The sequence below is a fragment of the Loxodonta africana genome, chromosome 13, assembly GCF_030014295.1.
Source record: "Loxodonta africana isolate mLoxAfr1 chromosome 13, mLoxAfr1.hap2, whole genome shotgun sequence".
Lineage (NCBI taxonomy): Eukaryota > Metazoa > Chordata > Mammalia > Proboscidea > Elephantidae > Loxodonta > Loxodonta africana.
The window spans coordinates 53,850,626-53,870,446 of record NC_087354.1 but is presented as its reverse complement, the minus strand read 5'-3'; the positions used below and the strand labels follow the sequence as shown (position 1 = coordinate 53,870,446).

General features: G+C 35.4%; 1 protein-coding gene across 2 annotated transcripts in view; it reads right to left on the bottom strand.

The window, feature by feature from the left end:
- The window catches only part of VPS13C (vacuolar protein sorting 13 homolog C), a 187,196-nt gene that overhangs the window by 10,464 nt on the left and 156,911 nt on the right, over positions 1-19,821 (bottom strand). The window contains exons 67-80 of one of the 2 annotated variants that reach the window (XR_010317431.1): positions 18,650-18,790; positions 17,783-17,864; positions 17,602-17,671; positions 16,726-16,837; positions 16,489-16,602; positions 14,319-14,458; positions 12,656-12,737; positions 11,405-11,518; positions 10,506-10,581; positions 9,733-9,896; positions 8,142-8,187; positions 5,672-5,795; positions 5,053-5,167; positions 2,969-3,087 (exon numbers count right to left, since the gene is read on the bottom strand). Coding sequence is in view for 1 of the 2 variants with exons in the window: in XM_064267464.1 (XP_064123534.1) it covers positions 5,053-5,167; positions 5,672-5,795; positions 8,142-8,187; positions 9,733-9,896; positions 10,506-10,581; positions 11,405-11,518; positions 12,656-12,737; positions 14,319-14,458; positions 16,489-16,602; positions 16,726-16,837; positions 17,602-17,671; positions 17,783-17,864; positions 18,650-18,790 (1,380 nt within the window). In the remaining variant the exon portion in view is untranslated. The remainder of the gene's footprint in view (positions 1-2,968; positions 3,088-5,052; positions 5,168-5,671; positions 5,796-8,141; positions 8,188-9,732; positions 9,897-10,505; positions 10,582-11,404; positions 11,519-12,655; positions 12,738-14,318; positions 14,459-16,488; positions 16,603-16,725; positions 16,838-17,601; positions 17,672-17,782; positions 17,865-18,649; positions 18,791-19,821) is intronic. The other variant, XM_064267464.1, reaches the window with a different exon arrangement.

Here is a 19,821-nt window from a genome sequence, read left to right as displayed (position 1 = left end):
CGCTTGCAATAGAATATAAAACTTTGAATAAAAATTTGGTTCTGCAACTTTTTTCAGAGGAGGGTTCATCTTTTTTACCAGCTTTTTCAAAGGGATCTATGATCCCTCTCAAAGGTTAAGAACTACTGATTTACATAAAAAACAAGAACCAAATCCATTGCCATTGAGTCAATTCTGACTCATAGACTCATAGTGATCCTAGAGGACAGAGGAGAGCTGCCCCATAGGGTTTCCAAGGAGCGGCTAGGTGGATTCCAACTGCCGACCTTTTGGTTAGTGGCTGCAACTCTTAACCACTGCGCCACCAGGGCTTCCTGATTTACGTGCAGGTACACATTATACTTGTACTAAAAAACCAAGAGAACTGCTATTGAGTGGTTTTGAATACTTGGTTTACAGATTAAACATGAATGAGAAGTACATTTATGTATGAAATTATATTTCTGAAAGAAAAGAAAATGTAATGATAGTATTAATGCGAACACGAAGAATTTCTAGAATTTCAAAATAGCTGGCAGTATTCATGGCTAAAGACAAATATAAGCAATAAATAATTCAAATTTAAATAGCAGCACGTTAAAATACATTTATTTTCCTTTTCAATAATCTCAAAACTATCGTGACTTGAACTAGTCAACACATGTACACTAAAAACCAAAAAATGTTACTTTTATAATGAATACTAATATTATATTAACATTATCTATAATATATGATTATAGATCAGATGCAATAATATATATGAAAATACAGAATATAATCATACCTAATAAATAAAACCTTAATATTTTGCAACCAAGGATACAACATCAATATTATTAAAAGGTACTAGAACCAATATAATCACAAGCAGGGAAAGCACACTTAATGTATTGTTACCTCAATGCCTAAACAGACTTAGCCCCAGTCAGTCCTTTAGAATGACACTAAGTCGGAAACGAGGAAGCTGAGTCCCCAGGGAAGACCTGAGGTCTCATCTTCACAATGAGTGTCAGAGAGGAGTACAGTTTTCATGGCAAGAGTTGCTCATTCCACATGTGGGTGTGTCAATTAGATAAAATCTTTACTGTGTATGCCTTAATTTCTTCAAAGAGGAAATAGGAAATAATAATTTAGTGGACTTATTTTCATCTTTGAAATTTAAAAATCTTAAAATATTTAGATTTAAGATGCAACGTACAATAAATACTGCCCCTTCTCCACCTTGCATGCATCTCCATTAGTTATCCAGGTACTGCACGCTTTCAAGCCACTGAGAGCTTTAAAGATAAAATTTGTCTTCACAAAACAACATAGAAAACCTTGTTGTCAGCGCTACTAACATCCACTGCCCTCTGAGATTCAGGTTAAGATAGTCACTGACAGCAGCAGAATAGTAGACCAGATTAAAAAAAAATTTTTTTTTTTTTTTTTTTTTTTTAGTAACTAATTATTCACTGCTCCTTCCCAAGTTACAAAGTTTAGGAATTTGACAATATTTAGCAGAAGCCCTTAACCCAGTAATTCAATTTTTTCAAATAAATTCTAGGAAATAATACAAAATATAAAAATGCAATACGTCTAATGGTATTTATTATGTGTCAGTAAAACAACAGAAACAACCTTCATGTTGACAATGGGGAACAAATACACAAATAAGGTTTTACCTCCATAGATGTAATGAAAAAATTAAGAATGTTAATGAAACATTTCTAAGAACATGGAAAAAACAATGTTTTTATATTAAAAATTGGAAATACCACCTTAAATACTGTATAATCACAGGTAGGTAAACCAAAAATGAATGTTACATAAAAACTGGAAGTACACATATATCAAAATATAAAGAGTAATTACCCTAGGAGAACAAAGAATAAACAAAGTATATCCTATGAAAACACAGTGTATGATTTTATAACTCCTAAAGCTAAGTATTAAAGAACACAGAATACTAGGGAAAAGATAAAGGGGGGTAAATCAAAATATCCCCAAGTCAATTAGATGGTACCCATATTACAACAGGGGCTAGGAAGCCACAATTTTATGCTCCAGCGCTTTTTAATATTTACACATTTTGTTATACTTGGTCCCTTAAGCACAGAATTTTTTTTTTTTTGGTATATTCAACTGTTACGGATTGAATTGTGTCCCCCGAAAATGTGTTATAAATCCTAACCTCTATGCCTGTGGTTATAATCCCATCTGGGGACAGGTTGATTTTGTTACGTTAATGAGACAGGATCACTGTAAGGTGTGTTTTGAGTCAATCTCTTTTGAGATATTAAAGAGATTAAATAATCAAGCAAGAGGAGCAGCAATGGCGAATGATGCCAAACCACATCATGACTGCTCAGGAGCAGAAGCTCAGAAGAGACAAGGACCTTTCTCCATAGTCAACTGAGCAGAAAGCTTTCCCCTAGAGTTGGTGCCCTGAATTTGAACTTCCAACCTCCTAAACTGTGAAAAAATGAATTTGTTTGTTAAAGCCGCCTACTTGTGGTATTTCTGTTATAACAGCACTAGATAAGACACCAACAGAGTCTAGATAATAAATATTTGTTACTCAACCAACTGATCATGGCAAGACTGGTAATGGATGAGAGAGCCTAAGTTCCTAATCAACCATGCCTAATCTTACTACCACGGAAAAAATATTCAAATTATCTCATTAATACGCAATCATTCTATTTCTTCCAGTGATTATAATAAAGTTTAAAACATTGTCAAATGTCTTAACAAAAACTAATAAATCAGACAAGATGACTATACACTTTGCTAAAATAGTAAAAAGTTTCTTGTAGTTTTGTGCTCACTGACATGCAGTTTTTAAAAAGGAAAATCATACACAGAGAGTTAATAACATAAAGAGCTAAAGAAATAAGTAAGTAAACAACAAAGAAAAAAATGTAACAGGTCATAGGAGTTCTCAAAAGTCAAGTCTCATTAAAATCGCAATATATCCAGGAAAATTAAAAATCATTGCTTTTACCTAAGAAGGAAGGGTAATTATTAGTGATGACTTAAGACAGCATCTTGAATTAGTTATTGTGCTTGAGTCTCAGAGAAAACTGTGTACATGCGGTGACCTTTTTGCCAACCCTCAATTATCTAGGCACAAGAAAAGTTGGTCAGCTGCAGTTTTAGGCTGGTCTTGGGATGTCTTTCTTGCTTCTTTTAAATGTTTCTTTGTATATGTAATATTCAATTTACTCTTTTAATAACTAAGGTTTTGTATCTAATTCAATGGGACGGGTTGTGCACAAGCCGACAGTTCCATTCTCTCCAAATGCAGAACACACTAAATCTAAGTCTATACTCCGGTTTCAGCTTGGGGGGAAACATGAAGGTTGCTAAATAAAATACTGCTAAATCAAAAGAAACCTTTCTGTCATCCACACACACACACACACACAAAAAATCAAAACATATCATTTTGAAAACCAACCGTGGGACCATTAATTTCAAAATGATAACTTACAGTAATTTTTTTCCTCATTAAGATAATAAATCCTTTGTAAGGATTTAAAAGCAAAAATTGCTGGTTTTTAAAAATAATAACATCTATACATGCAAATGTCACATAAGTAACTTGACTGATTACATGTTTGACTTCTATTTCTATTAATCAAAACTGACAACTATGAAATAAGCATAACCTACAAGGAGACTCGATTTTTGAGAAGCATAAATGCTAAAGGCTGGGAATGTATATAACATAATTATAAAATGATCTCCATTTATTTAGCCAGAGTACTGAGTTGTTTTTAAAAAATGGATTCAGGGAACATAGGCTACTCAGGATTCATGTGCCAACTCCTATTTGATCTAAGGACAGACCCAAAGCAACTGATATTTCAATTATTAAAACATATGCTCCAGTTAATAGTCGCATAACTTTAGTAAATTTTAGGTGACTCATGAAACATAAAGCTATGTAATTCCATCATCAGGACTCACAAACGTTAAGGAAAACAGTCACTAGATCGGGCATAATAATTGTCCTTTTTTTCAACTTTACCTGAAATGCACATGAACACCATAAGATAAAAATTTCAAAATGTTAACAAAAGTGTCTGCTTCTGGAGCTCAATAGTGCCTTTCGCCCACTAAATGGAGAAGAGGGTCGGTTTCCTGCAGCCTTTGATCTCTTATACTGATTTCTCATTCCTGCACAGTATTACCAGGAATGCCACCATTTTATTCATAGTCAAGCCACAACTACAGAAGATTCAGATGAAGGTGACAGTTGTAAAAAAAAAAATTTCATTAAAATCGACCCTCAATCTAAATAATTCAAAGATAGTCAATTAATACCACAGTTTGTTTTGATTTTTAAGGATGAAATCAAGTAGTAGTATAGGAAACATTTACTCCTGTATTTCCAGTTCTTGCTGTGTAGGCAGAAAAAGAAAGAAAATAAAGTTAGAAGCATGCAGAAGGATAAAATGTAATCACACATAATAAAAACAAAAGGCTAAGAACAATGAAGAATAATTTTATTTTAAAGTCAAAGTAGGAAAATATTAATAAATTTCTTTGGGAGGAAAGCCAGTCATGGGAGAGCAGCAATTTATATACATGCACATATTACTTAAGTGCAGTAGAGTTAAAACTAAAATAAAAGCCAAAAACAAATTTTAAAATGTTTTTAAAGGTTTAAAATTATAAATAATCTTTTTTCTCTCTTCCAGCTTCTCTTTACCTGAATAAATTTAGATTTACAAAGTAGTCCAAATTAATTTGGTTCAAAGAAAAGGGAGCAGTGAAATTCTAACAACTAGCCACAAAGCAGGAGACCCAAGTTAACGTTAACTAAACGAGCTACGACAGAAACAGTGATATAGCCTACAGCTTTTTTAAGATCATCCTTTCTGTACAAAAAAGCTTTACTCTTGTGCAGAATAAATTTGCCAGTTATTCTCATTTACCATATTATACTAAAATAAAAACAAATAATCAAATTCTATTCTACAAACCATGTTCCCAGTACAATCCTCAAAGGAATTCACGAATCAGGAACTTTAAAAGACAACCCATAAAATCCCAGTCATGACCATAAAGAATAAAACTTACCTCAAATAAGTCATAGCCCTCAGATTGCTGTCTGTCATATGGCCGAATGATGCCATCTTCGTGAATCAGGCGAGGGGGACGGAGGCTGGTCACTTCCTCAGTTGATTCTGCTGCCCTGTATAAGGCAAAAGAATGGAAGAAAACATGTGAGAACCTTTCAAAATGATGCAAATGTATGTTGATTAAACACTCTATTACACTCCATATTACAACAGCATTTGATAAAGCAATCAAATTAACTTTAAATAACTTGCCCAAAGGAACGCAACAAGTATTAAAACCAAGTTTATCTGACTCCCAGGCCCCTCTCTTTTTTTTTTTTTTTTTTTAAGAAAACATCAAAAAAATAAAGGCAGAGACTAGTTTATCTACTCTGTATCCTTGATGTCTTGTGCAGTGCCTGACATACAGTAGGTACCAGTGAACATTTGCTGAATGAGTGAGAAATTGAGCCATATAAAACGTCTTTTTTATTCCCTTCTGGTGGTATGAATCTGTCATAGCTTTTAATTAGTCTTTAAGATTCTTAAGAGTAGGCAAAGTATTTAACCTATTCACATATCCGCAAAAACAGTTAACACACAGACACACACCTCGCACACAGTATGTACTCAATTACCTCTGAATTCCTTGGAAGGTGCTGCTGGCCATGTCTATAATTCCACCAGTTGGACGAGCCACGGCACCTACAAGTCCTTTCCCAATTCCTTTAAAGAATCCAGCAGCTCCTTCCTTTTTGGCACCTTCAGAAAACCAAAGACAATGAATGAATAAGGATATATTTTTAAATAAGCAAGTTTGAACTCAACAAAACCTGAGCCAAATATGGAACTCTTTTACTCAGGAAGCTTCTAGGATTTGTCTTTCTAAAGAAGTTAAATTTAATCTTAACATGAGAAAACACTAGTTCTCAAAGTATGGTTCCTATTAGAGATGCAAATTCTTGGACCCCACCCCGGAGCTCCGGAATGAGAAACTCGGTAGAGGGAACCAGCATCTGTGTTTTAACAAACACTCCAGGTAATTCTGAGGCATGCTCAAGTTGTGATCCAGGAGCTTGGGCAATACCTGTGACTGGAGGGTGTATAAATTATACGGTTTGTAGTATATTCACGGTGTTGTGCAACCATCACCTTCATCAATTTTAGAACATTTTCATCATTCAAAAAAGACAGCACATGTCCATTAGCAATCACTCCTCATTTCCCCCGATCCTTCCCCATAGAGGTCCTAGGCAACGAACTGCCCTTCCCCATATCCCCAGGCCACTTTCTGTCTCTATGGACTTGCCTATGCTGGACATTTCACACAAATGGAATTATGCAATATATAGTCTTTTGTGATTGGCCTTTTTTATCGTACTTTAGATGAAGGTTTACAGAGTAAATTAGTTTCTCATTAAATAATTAATACACATATTGTTTTGTGACATTGGTTGCCAACCCCACATGTCAACACTCTCCCCTTCTCAACCTTGGGTTCCCCATGACTAGCTTTCCAGTTCCTGCCTGCCTTCGCGTCCTTGCCCCTAGGCTGATGTGCCCCTTTAATCTAATTTTGTTTTACGGGCCTGTCTAATCTTTGGCTGAAGGGTGAACTTCAGGAGTGACTTCATTACTGAGCTAAAAGGATGTCATTCATTTTGTAAAATGTATCAGCACTTCATTTCCTATTTATAGTTGAATAATATTCTGCTGTATGAAAGGATCAACAGACATTTGGGTTGTTTCTGCTTTTTGGCTATTATGAATAATGCCACTACGAATATTCACGTACAAGTTTCTGTGTGAACATGTGTTTTCATTTCTCTAGGGAATATACCTAGGAGTGGAATGCTGGGACATGTGCTAACTTTATGTTTCATCTTTTGGAGAGTTGCCAGACTTTTTCCAAAGTGGCTGCACCATTTTATATTCCTATTCGCAGTGTGTAAGTTTCCACACATCTTCTTCAGCACCCACTTCAACATCCTAGTGGGTGTGAAATGGTATTTCACTGTGGTTTTGATTTGCATTTCCCCAATGACTGACGATGTTGGGCACCTTTGATGTGCTTTGATGATCCGTACACCTTCTGTGGAGAATTGTCTGTTCAGATCCTTTCCCCATATGTAATTAGGTTATTTGTCCTTTCATTATTTAATTTTAAGAGTTCTTTATGCATCTTCTAGATAGAAGTCTCTTATTAGATACATGATTTGCAAATATTTTCTCCCAATCCACAGACTGTCTTTTCACTTTCTTGATGGTGACCTTTGAAGCAGAAAAGTTTTAAATTTTGATGAAGTCCAATTTGCCACATGTACTTTTGGTGTCATATCTAGGAAGGCTTTGGCAACCCAAGGTCATGAGATTTATTCCCATATTTTCTTCTGAGTTTTATACTTTCAGCTCCTACATTTAGGTTTATGATTCATTTTGAGCTAATTTTTGAGAATAGTGTAAGGAAAGGATCTAACTTCATTCTTTTACACGTGGGTACCCAGGTGCCACAGCATCATTTCCTTACTGAATTGTCTTGGCATCAATTTGCCGTATATGTGAGGGTTTACTTCCGAACTCTGTACTCTAGTCCATTGATCTACATGTCTGTCTTCATACCAGTACCACACTATCTTAATTATTGTAGCTTTGTAGTATGCTTTGAAATTGGGAAGTGTGAGCTCTCCAATTCTATTCCTTTTTAAGATTGTTTTGGCTGTTCTTGTTACCTTGAATTTCCATATGAATTTTAGAATCAGATTACAAATTTCTGTAAAGGAGACAGCTGGGATTTTGTTAGGGATCACAATGAATAAGCACTGTGCTTTTTTAACAGTATAAAAAATGAGCCGATTGCTAGTGAGGGCCTGAATCTAGTTTATATCTATAGCCCTGCTGAAGATAGCATTCGAAGTCTGAATCGTAATTTACTACTTAATCTCTCTGCTTTCTGAAGAAAGTGTATTCATCAAACAATAATTTGAGATCATGAATACAAAATTCAGTCAGTAATTCTCTCAATCAAAAATCTAGTTGCAGTAACATCTATTAGGTTCACAATGCATCAACCCTTCAGACTTGCCCAGGAAGGAAATATTCTCAGCCTACCTTCCACAGGCTTTGTTATTATTCCAGTCACGCCACCAACAACTCCCTGGAAGAGAAATCAACCATGAAGTCTCACTTGAATGGAAGGGGCTTAATTTTAAACCAACCACTAGAGGTCTCTACAGACATAGTGGAAATAATCTCAAGAAAAAAAAATTAAGGACTTATTTCATAACACGAATAGTATGTACTGCGGTTTTAAAAACACTACAGCATCGCACATTTTCATGAAATCACCTTGTAGGAGTAAAATTTTATACTGGAAAGAAAAAGTCGGCAAAAAGATGCTAAATCTAGCTCTGGCACCACTCAGCTACAGAACCACGGGCACTTGATTCAATCGCTTTAAGCTTTGGTTTCCACATCAATAAACTGGGTGAGTTAAGTCAAATAATCACTAAAATGTAATTACACATTTTAATGAGATTGCTTTGTAACTGAGTGAAAGTGTGGAAAGTGAAAATGAAGGATCTTCCCAAGGACAGCAAATTACCTGACAAATAAAGCACTTCAGAGGATACAAGACACAATGTTACAGTTCACTGTCACAAACACAGCAGTTAATTGCCTGAAATTGCTTCCAAAATTAAAACATTAATATGTTTATACATTCTTAATAATTGCCAAGTAACGGCGGTTACTTTAGCTATTCCTCCATTAACGTATAGAAAGAAAACTGAAAGATACACACTGAATTGAAAAGATTAGATATCTGTGGGAAGAGACGGAGAGATGTCCAAACAGAAATCTACTCTTGCCTATGATGTTTTAGTTATTTATAAGGAGAACGAAAAAAGAAACCAAATTCGTTGCCATCAAGTCAATTCTGACTCATATTGACCCTACAGGACAGGGGAGAACTGCCCCATAGGGTTTCCAAGGAGCAGCTGGTAGATTCAAACTGCTGAACCTTTTGGTTAGCAGCCAATCTCTTAGCCACTGAGCCAACAGGGCTCCTAACCACTATTAGCTGTGTAATTTTTAACATATTGAAAAGTAATGAAAGGCAGCACCTGGTCTGTCAACACGTAACTTCTACACATCCCTTCCATCAGAACGGTCTGTTGATGATGACCTGAAGAACTCCCCTTCCCCCTAGGCACCATCATTTACTTCTCTGCTTCTTCCTGCTTCTTTCCACACTAGTGTTAACCTACCATCATTGTATTTTCACTCCAGTCCAAGGGCCAAAAGAATCTGGGGATTTTGGAGACAGATCTGGTGGTGATATTGGGAAGGGAGCAAAGAAGTTCACAGGGAAGTCCACAATATATCCCTATTGCTGCTCTAACAGAGCCCTGGTGGCATTGTGGTTAGGCATTAGGCTGTTAACCAAAAGGCTAGCAGTTCGAATCCACCAGCCACTCCTTGGAAACCCTATGGGGCAGTTCTACACGGTCCTACAGGGTCACTATGAGTTGGAATCAACTTGATGGTGACAGGTTTGTTTGTTTGTTTGTTTGTTTGTTGGCTACTCTAATAGGTCTAGGCTGACAAGTTGTATTTCCAATTTCAAACCACCATCTGGAGTATACATTCTACAACATACATAAAAGTTGACAATTTCTTAAAGATTCACCAGAAGACTTACTCGCAGGAAGCCCTTCCCTCCTCTGGCCAGGCTGTCTCCAAAATCTTTAGGCTGTCGGCCCATCTCTTCTCTTCTTTTTTGCTGATATTCCTTGTCCATTGTGATTGCTGCCAAGCCTTTTCCAACAGACCCAGTGATACGAGAGACAACTCCTGCTGCACCACCTATGCAAGGGCCCAGGTAAGTCAAGCCACATTGTTTCTTTAAAGACGGTGACCACAACACACAGTATGCAACAGCTTTACACTAACATTCTTGGTGCTGCTGCTGGGTGCCATCAAGTCAATTCTGACTCACAGCGCCCTCATGTGGGAGAGAAGAACTTCCCCACAGAGTTTTCTTGGCTGTAATCTTTAAGGAAGCAGACAGGCAGGTAGCAGACAGCAGAGCTGCTAGGTGGGTCTGATCTGCCAATCCTTCCATTAACAGCTGGGCACTTAACCACTGCACCACCAGGGCTTCTTGTTTTAAACTAATATATGCTCAAAATTACGTCTTATACACAAAAGTTCAGAAGTTTATTTTTCCTATTTCCCATTTATTAAGAGGAATGAAACTATTTAAAGTACATTGATTCAGCACTATCAAGACATACAAAAAAACCAGTGATGGGTCAGTGTTAAATTATTTTCCATTTAAAAACAAGAGAACACATCTTTTACAAAATTTTTTATAAAACTGATCTCTCTTTTATCAAATATAAGCATTTGCTTTTCATAAACAATACATTTTATAATAACTATAATAAATACACACACACACGTGATACAGACCTACTGTGTGTCCAAAGAGACTCCTTACTCCAATCACTAACCCCTCAGCAAATTCTTCAGGGCCCTGAACAGCACCCTGGTAATAGCAAAAAATAAACAAATAAAGTTTGTTATTTAAAATTTAAATAAGTATAAAACTTTTAATCTAATATTTCAGGGTTTCCATGAAGATGAAGAATCTGTAAAAATCCATTAAAACTGTGATAACACAATTTTCACCCTCTATCCTGATACTGGAGGAGTACCTATTCATTACAATTGAAGACACTTTGAACCCACATGACCTCAGCAAGTTTTATAAGAAAAAAACGGATAGGAGAAAATCACTGGCTTCAATCACAGCTGACCTCCCTCCCAGTACAAAGTTCCACCAGACTTGTAAAGTGAACCTCAGAGGTAGCAAGGCTGAGCACGAGCTCAGCCCCATATTTTTGCCACTCTTGTTTTCCCATTTATTCTTTCTGCTTTGTCTTTCTAAAACCTTCAGCACTTTGGGTTTCCGTATCCTTTAAATAGAGGTGAACATTTAAGCTAAATTAAAGCTTGAATATTAAAAAAAGTCAATCATCTCTTAATGCCCCATTAATCCTTTCCATAATGGTGAAATGGTCATGAAACTGTCTTACTCTATCTAGCTTCCAAATATCCTCACAACTACATACATTAAATCCTGGAAAATGTGAGCATGTTTTATTGCCCAGATGGCTCAATTAACTCTAAAACAATCTCTCAGTGTCACCTCAAGGCCTTTTAAATAAAAATATAAAAGTCATATATTTTTGTTATTTGAACATTATTCAATTCCCAGATACAATTAAAATACAAATTATTATTAGTCCATAAAGAAATAAAAAGTCATTTTTCTATACCCATGCTTAAAAAATTTTATAAAACAATACCTGGAAGGGTTCATAGAATAAAGCTTCAACTCCTTCAGACAGGCCTCTAATTAATCCATATGGGTTTCCAAGCACATCTAAACCTAACACAAGGACATACATCTGTTTCAAGAACTAAAGGAAAGAAAAAAAAGAAAGTAAATCCTTTTTAACTGTTCTAGGAAACATGATGCGATAAGGAAAAAAAAAAAAAGATGGGGGGGCATTGATTAAATTAGGTTACATTAAAGGAAAGTAGCGTGGAATAACCACCATCACGCCCATTAATTGACATTTACTATATACTGGGCACTACCCTAGTACTTTGGAGCCCTGGTGATGCAGTGGTTAAGAGCTAAGGCTGCTAACCAAAAGGTTGGCAGTTCAAATTCACCAGGCACCCCTTGGAAATCCTATGGGGCAGTTCTACACTGTCCTATGGGGTCACTATGAGTCGGAATTGGCTGGATGGCAATGGGCTTGGTGGGTTTTTATGCTAGTACTTTACATGGGTTTGAGGCACAGCACTGCCATTTATTAGTTATGTGACCTTAGAAAAGTCACTCTCTATAGGCCTCTGTTTTCTCATCTATAAAACAAGAGCTTCTACTGATCTTGTATGACTGCTTATGCATATTAAATGAATATGTAATTCAGTAATTGTTAGTTATCATTACCTTATCATCACTATTACTATTAAATTAGATGGGGAATAATTAGCAACCATAACAAAAAACAAATGAAAATACATCTTTATTTGAACATGTAATAACCATAATGTCTACATACATCATAAGAGAAAGGTCTTTCATCAAGAGAAGAAAAGGGGAATGTCACCCTGGAGTTCCATGATACAGCAATGGCACCCAAGTAGCCTGTAACAACTTTGTCTTTCTGTGACATATGAACCACAGAGTAGTATCTGAGGCATGGGAAAGCTTAGATTTCCTCTCACAATTCCACTAGACCACACTTAGAAACCACAGTCACTGAAAAAATAAAGTGTAATGAACTCTAAATCACTATTCTTTCCAAAAATGTTAAAACTGTATAATCACAAAGGGAAAATGGGACTGGCAGATCCTTTTTAAAGGTATATAGGGAGTAAAAAGAACTAAAAAGTGAATCACTCAAGGAAACTGCTAAGCAATGAGACTGCTGATTGACGTAAATTAGGTAAACATTACTGCACACTATACAATCTCATAGAAATGTTTTGTTTTGATATTTTATGAAGCATGTTCTTTAGGAGCGACTATGAGAGGAAATTACCTGTTCACTATAATGTCTGGCAACACTCCAAATGAGCTGATCACTCTTGTAAAACTGATATCGAATTTCATAATAGGCAAGTCTGGGAAGAGAAAAAGGAAAGACTCAATGAGGCTAAAATTAGATTCTGAAAAAGGTGTACTTAAAATTTCAACAAAAAATTAATCCTAGCTAATTCTTTCAGAATAATCTTTGCACTTCCACCATATATAATTTAGGATTGACATTCTAATATTATGGTAATAAAACTACTATAAATATAGGGCAGTCTCAATAAGTCTTTCATAAATATGGTAGAAAGAGTTTAAAAGGTCATCATTATCCCATCAGTCAGTGGATTTTTAAGTTTTTTTTTTTCCACTTTGAATGTCTTCTTCTCTGTGCGATTTTAAAATATTTCGTATGCCACTTTTATACTCAACATTGTGGGTAAGTATTTCTTCATGTTATTAAAAATTCTACAGAACCATTTTTAATGGTTGTATAGCATTCCACCATGTAGGTGTTTTCATAATGAACAATTCCTCCACTGTCAGGCATTTCCAATTCTTGGTACAACAATGCTTCCACATGCATCTTATGGATTTTGCATTTCAAGATAGTTTCTGGACTAAATTCCCAAAGACAGACTTACTGAGTCAAAGACTACAAAAATATTTAAGGCTCTTGATATATATCACTTTGCACTAATCCTAACAGTTAAAAAAAAAAAAAAGGGGGGGTCCTTTTCTCAAACATATTCCTCTCTACTACTAGAATTGCTTATATTGTGAAATATTTGATTATTTTAATTTCCCTATTATCATTTGGTAATAATAAAGTTGAGCATTTTTTCAAATATCTATTAGCCACTCTATCTTCTCTTTTGTAAATTAGCTCTTATTATCTTCTGGATGTTATTCTGTATTAATTTTTAATATACAGGCTATTAATACTTTTCTGTCAGGCTCATTATATTCTCCCAGTTCTTTGTTTTACAATTGTCTTTAATGATTTTGTTACAAAGTGATTAATTTTTACGTAGTCAAATTTATTTTGTATTTTCCACTGGAATTTTTCCCATTGCTTTTAAGCTTAGAAAGACTTCCTCTATTCAGAGATCTGATAGCAATTAACTATTAATACTTCTCCTTCTCTTTTTTTTTTAAGTCTTTAAATTCCTCTGAAATTTGGTAGTGCACATGTGGGATGGGAAACGATCTAAATGGATTTTTTTCTCCCGGTAACTACTTGTTCCAAAATTAAACATGCATTTATTGAATTCACAAGTGCCTGGAACACATAAATATTCTCATATTAAATGAAGCAGTAAGTTTTCTCTATACTTTGCCATACAATTATATTGAAATCTCACTCTATCGGTACATATTTCTAAATAAAACTTTTAAAATACAATCCACTCATAATATATTAAAATAATTCAGTTTTCACTCTATATTAATGTACTCTTTAGAAATAGATAAAGAAAATTTAAGAACTCTTTACCTTATCTTTATGGATAAAATAAGCGTACCTACAGGGTATAAGTAGACAGGGACTCAACTCCCCAAGTATCACTGAGTTATCATTTTCCTAAACTAACATTCTAGCGCAGAAAGACAGAACATGCAGAAACATAACCTTGGTACAAATGCCTCCCCATGTGTTTAGACACAATTCTTACTTAAATATGAGGTCATCCACATCAGTCAGAGTAGCACCTATGCTTTTCAACAGCAGGTTTACAGAATGAATTGCAATCATTTCTTGTTTTTCTTTGTCTGACTCTTCACCTCCAGAACCCAAAGACAGACTCAAATGCAACTAAAAGAATATATTTTCAATGAAAGAAAGCAAAGAAAAAAATTATACAGAGAGAAATCAGATCTTCCAGATACAAACATTAGATCCTTCAATTAGAGTCTTCAAGAAAGCTACTATTTGTCACTCCATACATTACACAGAATAACCCACTCATACCTGATTCTCATGTTTACATTTACTTTTTCGTAAAATACAACTTAGTCTGTTCCCAAAACAGAGCTGTATTTTAGTGACAGTGTATATACGGTGTTGTGTTCATAAGGGGGGGGCTTTACAAAAACGGCATCAGCCCTTTCTGCAGAAAGACTTATTAACTGACACACAAGTAGCCTGCCCGTCAAAATAACAGACGATCCTTTATTTTCATCCAATTAAGCTAAATCTTTTATGGCAATTACTAAATTGCCAAATAAATTTTAAAAACGAGTAATAAGGTTTTAGGATTCCACATATACTTCCATCTCAGTACTTAAAAGATGAAATTTCCACATTTCCACTTGGCTTCTTCTACTTTATGACGGATCATCACTTGTGAAACAGTAAAAGGCGGCAGAGGCAAAATGTAATTTGACACGTGGGAACAAAACAGGTGACTCTTCTGTCTCACTGTCATCCCCTAAACATTTTACCTCATAGAGCTCAAGTGGAGCAGACTTGGGGCAAGGCCAGGGAAGCCTGCATGTTGGCTTTTCCCTTAGATGTGGACTTGTGTTCACCTGCAGAGTCAGGAGTGCTGGTATCCAGCTCTCAGGTGGACAGAGATTCAGTCTTTCCCTGGAGCAAAGTCACCATGGAATAAGAAAATAACTGCTTCTTAATATTCATTATCCAGCTTCACGGAATAATTCCCAGGGTGTTAAGAGCATGATTAGGTATATGACCCATCTTTAAAAGACCCTAGATTATAAGCTCCATGACGTCATTTTATAGTTTCCACGGCGACTTTGGTAGTAGAAATTAAGTAAATATTTGTTGAAAGTATTGTTCAATCTCATAAATATCTGATTTTCCCTTAATAACCAGAAAGAAACTGTGTATAACTTATCACATAAAACAATATCAATTTTAAACCTAACACTATGAATGTCTGATATCATCAAATTGATAAATCAATTAAAAATAATTATATTTTATAAACCCATTTGTTTATCTGACTGGATTGGTGAACTCAATTGAAATAATGTACTGTAAATAGTTTTTGACAGTGTAAAGGATCATCGGAAACCCTGGTGGTGCAGTGGTTAAGTGCTACAGCTGCTAACCGAAGGGTAGGCAGTTCCAATCCGCCAGGCACTCCTTGGAAACTCTATGGGGCAGTTCTACTCTGTCCTATGGGGTCACTATGAGTCGCAATCGACTCGACGGCAGTGGGTTTGGGTTTTTTTTTTTGGTAATGGATCATCAATATTTTAAGAGTTCCTTAATTGAAAATCTGGCCCATTACACAAATTTAGAGCATTATAGTTGATAGCATTTGTGAGCTCACTGAGCAGTCACCTTCCCCTATAAAAGCTGAAAAGAATAACACAAAGAGAAAAGGAAATGGGTTCATAAAGTACAAAATCAGGCAAGTGAACGGTATCCAATTTTCCACTCTCTTAGTTACAATCAAATTTTAGAAGGGAGAAAAACTCCCCATCAACAGTATAACACCTACCTCAGCGTTTTCACATTCTGGCTAAAGCACCCATTATAGTTTTCTGTTTAGACAGTGATAGTAGTTATAAAGCACAACCAAAACATTCATCGTTGGTGGGCACTTCTACGCTTAATTAAGAGGTGCTTTTGTCAGCTTCTTCCCTGAACAAAGGGGTGATTAGTTCAAGACCAGAGAATACACACTGGCGCTTTCTCTGTGGGAGTCACCGCTGTACATATGTTACAGCGTATTCGCTTAATTATTTCAATTAATCAAACAAAACTCCTGCCAAATGTCTGATGCAACAAATTAAAACCTACATGTCTACACAGACCCTTTGAAAGTTCTGAAACAATTTTGCTAAATTTTAAAAATAATCATTACAACAAACCTTAATAGGAGAAATATGGAAATGTTCAAAGAAACTAAGAATTGATATATCAGTCATTGAAGTCTCCATTAATTCCGTGTTCAGGGCGTCAATATCTTGTTGGATTAACTTTGTCTGAAAAAAGATTACAAGAATTTCTATTTTAACTTTTTTTTTCTCTAGGATAATTGGTTTAAAAAATAGCTGATTTAACTTTTTTTTAATTTTATGGTTTTGCCAAGAAATAAAAATTGTTACCCGGCTTCTTTCGGCTTCAGGGTCAGCTGTCGGGGTGAAAAGGGCAACGATAGCTCCTAGAAACCCTTGATCAACTTTTAAGGCCATTTCCTGAATGAGGACCATAAAATACCTAGGGGGGTAAAAAAATTCAAATAAAGATGGGAAAAGGTTTCTACCAAAGCTTATAATTTTCAATGTAAAAACCCTGCTTTTGCCAAAAGGCACAGTAAGATCTTGTTCCTTTATCTCTTAAAAAATGTGATGTTAATAAGATCAAAGTCTAATTGCTTCACCAGAAGTAATACCGCCTACTAACCCTTAGCACCTAAAGTCCCATGTGCTCTCATTCATATGTCACAGAAGGACAAACACAATGAGATGAGATAGCATATACTACCCAAGTTTCCAAGTCCATGCCCACTGCTTTACAGAACGCAGCTCACCAATACATACGTCATTTGTATTTCACTATTTTATATTCTAACTGGGGCTACAAAGGGGAGAAGGTGGTTGAAGGAATTTCATACTTTAAAATACGTAGAGGCTATTATTAAAAGGAGCCCTGGTGGTGCAGTGGTTAAGAGCTCGGCTGCGAACCAAAAGGTCGACAGTTCGAACCTACCAGCCCCTTCTTGGCAACACTATGGGGCAGTTCTACTCTGTCCTGTAGGTCTGCTGTGAGTCGGAATCAACTTTACAGCAATGGGTTAGGTTTTTCGGTATTATTAAAATAAGTTTCAACATAAAAAAATCACTTGATCAACAGTGGATTCAAAGGTCCAAGGGGAAAATAATATTGCATATAAAAGTCACTTTCTCAAAGACTAAAATTCATTTTCAAAGTAGATTCTCACTTTAAATCCCTTTAGAAAAACAGAGGTTATTTTTACTTACTTGAACTGTAAGACTTTACTGTACTCGTTAAATCTTGTGATGACACTGACATCAATGAAAGGTTTGGGCTCTACGAAGAAGGAACAAGAAAAATCCAATCAAGCTGTACACTAGACCAAAACATGTTTCCTTAAATTTTATAATAGGGTGTATCTCACCGTAATTTTCTTTATTTTTTTACCTGAATCTAAAGCAATAGATTTTGGAGGGGCCACGGGATGAAACACAACAGGGAACATGGCACCTGGTAACTGATTATCAACCTGAAAAAAAGGAAAAACCAACTCAGCAGGATTTAAAATAATTTAAATTTAACCTTTTGGTTACAGAGACAATATTTTAGAAGAAGCCACTAACTTCATCACAATTAAGTATCTGCTTGTATATGTGGTACCATCAGAAGTTTCACTTTAAATCCATCAAACTTTGTACACATCTCTGCAAGGGCAAGCCTTTAAATGAAGGGGCACGCAAATGCCTCAGAGCTGCCTCAACACTGCACGGCACGTATGCCATTAATGGAAATATTCTCACCCAGGATCATGTGAGATTTCAACTCTCTAATTAAAACGAAGTATAAGTAGAAACTGGATATGAAATTACAGGATAAGTAGAAGAATAAAAATATCCTAAATACTACTTAGAAGTTAAAACGAAAGAAGGAAGGAACAAAGGAAAGTAATATCCAAAAACAAGCTTCAATAAAGCCCTGCTCATTCTCATAAAGAATGACAAAGGAAAATCTTATTTTGGGATTCTAAGACAAATTCAAAGGAACACTCAGAAATAGCAGTCTCGATGCACAAGGAAACATTCTCGCAGGCTACCTCATCAAATTAAATAGTCCCAAAAGTTGCAAGGACTTCAGAGTTGAATTGTAATTAAGATGTTGAATCCACAGAATACATCAGAGAAGGGGGAAAAAAAATCACTTTAACAAAAAGATAATAATTACAATGTATGCCACAACCTTGTAAAAAGAAATTTCATCCCCAAGATTCCCAAAGTAATTAGATATTATCTATTTAATTGAGGACAATAGTGTTACCTGAAGCCAGTACAACCTGGCCCTTAAACTTCTCTGGTGAGGAGACTGCTTAAATTCAATCTCAATTCCTGATAAAAAATCTCGTTTAATAGGGCATCGAACAGGGAAGCGCATTTCCATTGGAACTCTATCAAAATTCACCTGGAATAAAAAAGCACGTCTTTGTGATGAGCTGGTATTAGTAGTGTAGCTACTCCATTTTTTAAATATCCATTTACTCAAGAAATTGAAAAGAAAAAATATTTTGTCTATACCTCAACGAAAGCTGTACCCTGCTGTGATCTACAGTTGAGATCTTTGAAGCAGAATCCATCACTTGTCTACCAAAGTTATACAGAAAACAACTGAGAAATATTTCAGTTAAGAAAATAAAATATACTTCATATTCTTTTGCTTTATAATGGTTAATAGGGTTGCTATGAGTCAGAATCAACTCCATGGCACAAAATAATAGCTTGTATGTGTCTGACTCTAATTGTGTCGGTTTAATTTGTTTCCTCCCATGGGAGCATGGCCAATATTTATGGGTATGTGGCTTGCTTGGAGGAGATAGGGAGTGTATTTGGTGATCAACACAAATTCAAGCATCCAATATCAAAGACAGAGTAACTAAAACTACGAATGAACCAGAGCAAGCTAGAAATTGTAGTCAAGCTCCTGGGGCCTTCTTAAAGCAAAGGGGACTTTTAGTTTCAATTCATAAAGGTCCATATGAAGCATACCTTTATTTTGTGGACACCTACTCATTCACACTCAACAAATTTAACTGAGTAGGGTTTGCATAGGTTTTTCATCATTAAAATATATAATTTTACACAGCCTTTATTTAGCAATACACTACATTGGTATCATTCAAAATATAAAAGAAGAAGTTATCATAAGTAACCTTCATTCCTCCATAATCTTACTGAAAACAAGTTTCATGAAACTATCTGGCTTGTAAATAGAACCAATTGTAAGAATACAGAAGAGAAACAGGTTCAAACCCTATACATGACGTGATAGCAATGTAAGATATTTTAATTGCAAATGAACTGATCATGATAATCCTATTAATAAGAGTTTACTAATAAATTAGTTTCTGTGCACAATTTTACTTGTACATTAAAATTTTATTTCCTCACTACCACTACCACCACCACCAAAGCACACCTATAAAAGCCAAAACAAAC